This window comes from Tasmannia lanceolata, unplaced genomic scaffold (genome assembly GCF_043159265.1).
Source record: "Tasmannia lanceolata isolate RefF3 unplaced genomic scaffold, GAP_Taslan_0.1 ptg000018l, whole genome shotgun sequence".
In the NCBI taxonomy this organism is placed as follows: domain Eukaryota; kingdom Viridiplantae; phylum Streptophyta; class Magnoliopsida; order Canellales; family Winteraceae; genus Tasmannia; species Tasmannia lanceolata.
In genome coordinates this window covers 24,781,134-24,785,625 of record NW_027518695.1, presented here as the reverse complement: position 1 = coordinate 24,785,625, position 4,492 = coordinate 24,781,134, and the positions used below count along the sequence as shown (strand labels likewise).

The following is a 4,492-nucleotide window of genomic DNA, read 5'->3' as shown; positions in this document are numbered from 1 at the left end:
GACCCCAACAACGTCAACAAGAGTCGGCTTCCATCACCAGCCCACCACTCGACCATCGCCGTGATGTCCGGCATCGAAGGGGTGACAACTCAATGATGGAACCGGCGAACCTTGCCCACCGAAATAAGAATCAGACACCTCCGTAAATAAGAAGCCCAATGAAAAATAAACAGAAGAAAGCCCTGCCATCATGGCTGAACTCCAGCGTCAAATAAGAGAACTTCAACAGTAAATGAAGACGCCTTGTGATCCGGACCTCCTCGCGGAATGGGATAGCGAGATCGCTTCCCCGTTCACTCCTAGAATCACCAATGCCTTCGTCGCAACAAATTTGGACATGCCTCGGTTGGATCTCTATGATGGGTCATCAGACCCTCTTGATTTTCTCCGAACCTACCGCCGCGCGATGATAATCAGAAATCCTTCCGACGCGACGATGTGCAAAGCCTTTTCCGCCTACCTGAAGAAAGAAGCTAGCAACTGGTTCAGTTGATTGCGCCCAACTCCATTGAGTCATTTCATGAACTTGGAAAGGAGTTTGTCGCTTACTTCATTAATAGTCAACCCCGAAAGAAACCAAGCGACGCTCTCTTGGCCCTGCAGCATGGAAAGGACGAAATGTTACGGAAGTTCATCGGTCGGTTCCGAGTGGAACTCCACCAGATTAACAAACCGAACTTTGATATGGTTCACGCCCCGCTCCGTCATGCCATCAGAGATAGAGACATGAAGGTCGCATTGAATGTGACCCCCTCGTGACCTCCGAGAACTCATGGCTACGGCGGACAGATACATCAACAATGAGGAATCGTTCGCCATGGAAAGGGAGTTGGAGAACACCCGGGGAACTGAGAAGCGAAGAGACAACTATAGGGTACTACCGAATCAAAAACATGCGAGGCATAACGATCGACAGAGTCGTCGCGCCCTAAATCCCCAATTTGACAGGGTCAACTACACTCCACTGAACAACACCATCTCAAACATCCTGTACGAAATCTGTGATAGAGAACTCGTACGATGGCCCGAAAAGAAGAGAAATGCGGGGAAAGGCAAAAGCTCTAACAAATATTGTCATTTCCACCAAGATCATGGGCACACCATCGACAATTGCTATCATCTGAAGAACAAAATTGAAAGGCTTGCGGGACTAGGAAGGATTGACCGTTACCTTCAAAATCCCCCAAGGAACCAGCAGCGCCCCGATCCGAAGTTCACCGACCGGATGAATATCATCCCTCACCAGACCACCAAGCTGAAAATAGTCGGCAAAGAACCTCGGACCAGGAGGAGGCGCCAAAGATCATTAGAAATATTGACACCATCTACGGAGGCCCAGCGTCCGGAGGTCCAACAGACGAAGGGCGCGCTCTTTACGCGGGACAGGTCAACTCCATAGAGAACCCCCCTGAGAAGATAAGAGCTGACCCAAGCACCAGTGTGCCTATCACCTTCACCAAAGCAGACTATGGAAAGATAGATCGACAGCACGATGACGCTGTGGTAGTTCGACTTAACATCGCCAACTGTAATATGGGGCGAATCTTGATAGACACTGGGAGCTCAGTCAACGTTCTCCATCAAAACGCCTTCGTCAAAATGGATATTAGCAGTGATAGGCTGGAACCCGTTGACTGGTCCATCTTCGGATTCTCTGGAGGGGAAGTCAAAGTGCGAGGGAAAATCAAACTCCTCGTAACGTTCGGCACTCACCCGAACCAACGCACCATCATGTAAACTTTTGTAATAGTTCGTGTACCTTCCACTTACAATGGAATCATTGGAAGACTAGCGCTGAATGAACTGGGACCACTGCCCACTTGAAAATGAAGTTTCCCACCAAACTCGGTGTGGGAGAGGTTGTCAGCGACCAAGAGAAGGCCCGCGAGTGCTACGCCGCCCTGTTGAAAAAGAAAAATGACGCCAAAGAAACCTTCTCCATAGGCGGTACCGACCCTCGAGCTGAGGTAAAACATGGCGAACCGGTTGAAGAACTCACGAAAATTCCCCTGTTCTCTGGTACCGAAGAGCAAACCGTCCAAATAGGTTCTCTCCTATCAGGTAAGCTTAAAACCGACCTTGTCAATTTCTTAAAGATTAACTCGGATGTCTTCGCCTGATCCGCCTCCAATATGCAGGGAATCCCCTCCGATGTCGCGGTCCACAAACTGAACGTGGATCCAAACTCCAAACCTGTAAAGCAAAAGAAGCGCAACTTCGCCGCCGAAAGACAAAAGCACATCAAGGAAGAAGTAGATAAGCTCCTTGATGCCAAATTCATCAGAGAGATTCGCTACCTGGAGTGGCTCGCCAACGTTGTGATGGTCAAGAAATCCAACGGTAAATGGCGAATCTGCATTGACTTCACGGACCTCAACAAAGCATGTCCCAAGGATTGTTATCCCCTACCGAGGATCGATCACCTCATCGACGCCATCGCCGGGCATGAGATGTTAAGCTTCATGGATGCCTTCTTCGGATATAACTAGATTCAGTTGTACGGCCCCGACATTCCAAAAACTTCCTTCGTCTCCGACCAAGGACTGTTTTGTTATGAAGTTATGCCATTTGGCCTCAAAAATGCTGGCGCCACATACCAACGTCTCGTCAATAAGATTTTCACCGAACAAATTGGGAAGAACATGGAAGTACATGTCGACGACATGATCGTCAAAAGCCTCGAAGCACAGAACCACATCGCCGACCTCGAAGAAGCTTTCGTTGTACTCCGGTGAAACCAAATGAAACTGAACCCAGCCAAGTGTGCTTTTGGTGTTACCTTTGGGAAATTCCTAGGCTTCATGGTGAGCCAGCGAGGAATCAAAGCCAATCCCGAAAAGATAAAAGCACTATTAGAGATGACGGCACCAAAGGAAGCCAAAGATGTACAAAGACTCACCGGTAGGGTCGCAGCCCTCAACAAGTTCATGTCAAAATCTGCCGAAAGGTGCCTACCCTTCTTCAAAACTCTCCGTAGCATGAAGGACTTTCGATGGACGGAAGAATGTCAGATGGCCTTCGACCAGCTGAATTTATATCTCCAAGAGCTTCCCTTGCTCTCAAAGCCGGTACCGGGGGAAGACTTGTACCTTTACCTAGCCGTGGGGCCCGCCGCAGTAAGCTGCATGCTTCTTCGGCAGGAAGAGAAAGCGGAGCAACCTATCTACTACGTTAGTAAAGTACTCCATGACACCGAGACTCGATACCAGGAGATTGAAAATTTTGCATTCGCTATCGTCATCTCTGCGAGGAAACTCTGTCCATATTTTCAAGCTCATCCTATCACCATACTCATGACCAACCTCTCCGGAAGATGTTGCAGAAGCCCGAAACTTCAGGACGTCTAATTAATTGGGCGATTGAATTGGGCGAATTCGACATCCAAATAAAGCCCCGCCCAGCGATTAAATCCCAGGTGCTTGCGAATTTTATTGTGGAACGCACGGTACCGATAGAAGAACCTAAAGATCCGAGCATCCCAGCCAAAGAGCCGACTTTCGGCCAGTAGGATCAATTTGTACGTGGATGGTTACTTGCCAGACTAGTCATAACAGGACCAGATGATTTTATTGTTGAGTACGCCTTGCGCCTTGATTTTCAAAGCTTCTAACAACAAGGCAGAATATGAAGCCTTGATCGCGGGAATTGCTCTCGCCACCGAATTACAAGTTGTTCGGATCAGAGTCCACAGTGATTCCCAATTGGTAGTCAGCCAAGTAAATGGCTTCAGCGAGGCTAAAGAAGAACGAATGATCAAATATCTGGAGAAGGGTAGGAAGGAAATCTCCACCTTCGAAGAATTCCAAATAGTACAAATCCCCCAAACCTTAAATACCCGCGCCAACGCTCTCTCCAAAATGGCCTCATCTGGAAAGTTTGAGCCAGGAAACATCTACACTGAGATCCTCCCCCAGCCCAGCATTGAAAAAGAAGAAATCCTGCCAATCAATGAGGAACCTAGCTGGATGGATCCTATAGTACAATACTTGAAAGACGGTGTCACACCTTCGGATAGAAAAGAAGCTCGTCGCCTGATCGCCAAGGCTGCCCATTATATCCTCGACGAACAGCGGTTGTACAAGCGATCCTTTTCATGGCCTTTGTTGAAATGTCTTCGACCCTCCACCGCGGAACTCACCATGAGGGAAGTCCATGAAGGAATCTAGGGCGATCACTCGGGCGGGAAGGTATTGGCTCATAAGATCCTTCGCCGAGATTTTTTCTAGCCCACTCTCCAGCAAGACACGTCTGATTTCGTCAGAAAATGCGAGCAATGCCAGAAGTTCGCTACCGTACCTCGTCTGCCTGCAGTTCCATACAAGCCCATCTCCAATCATGTCTCGTTCACTATGTGGGGAATGGATTTGTTAGGGCCCTTCCCTAACTCAATTAAGGGACACTGAATGATGTATGTCGCCATTGACTACTTCACCAAATGGGTCGAGGCCAAGGCGGTGAAGAAGATTACTTCCGGGGAAACAGAAAATTTCTT

At 48.5% G+C, this 4,492-nt stretch overlaps 1 protein-coding gene across 1 annotated transcript; it reads left to right on the top strand.

Moving 5' to 3' along the window:
* Positions 1-3,560: 3,560 nt before the first annotated feature.
* On the top strand, positions 3,561-4,166 carry LOC143850216 (uncharacterized). The gene has a single exon (XM_077359480.1). It carries the CDS (start codon positions 3,561-3,563, stop codon positions 4,164-4,166), a length of 606 nt encoding a protein of 201 aa, XP_077215595.1.
* Positions 4,167-4,492: the final 326 nt, after the last annotated feature.

Coding starts and splice junctions, on each gene's coding strand:
- LOC143850216 (XM_077359480.1), top strand. CDS start 3,561: ATGATTTTATTGTTGAGTACGCCTTGCGCCTTGATTTTCAAAGCTTCT.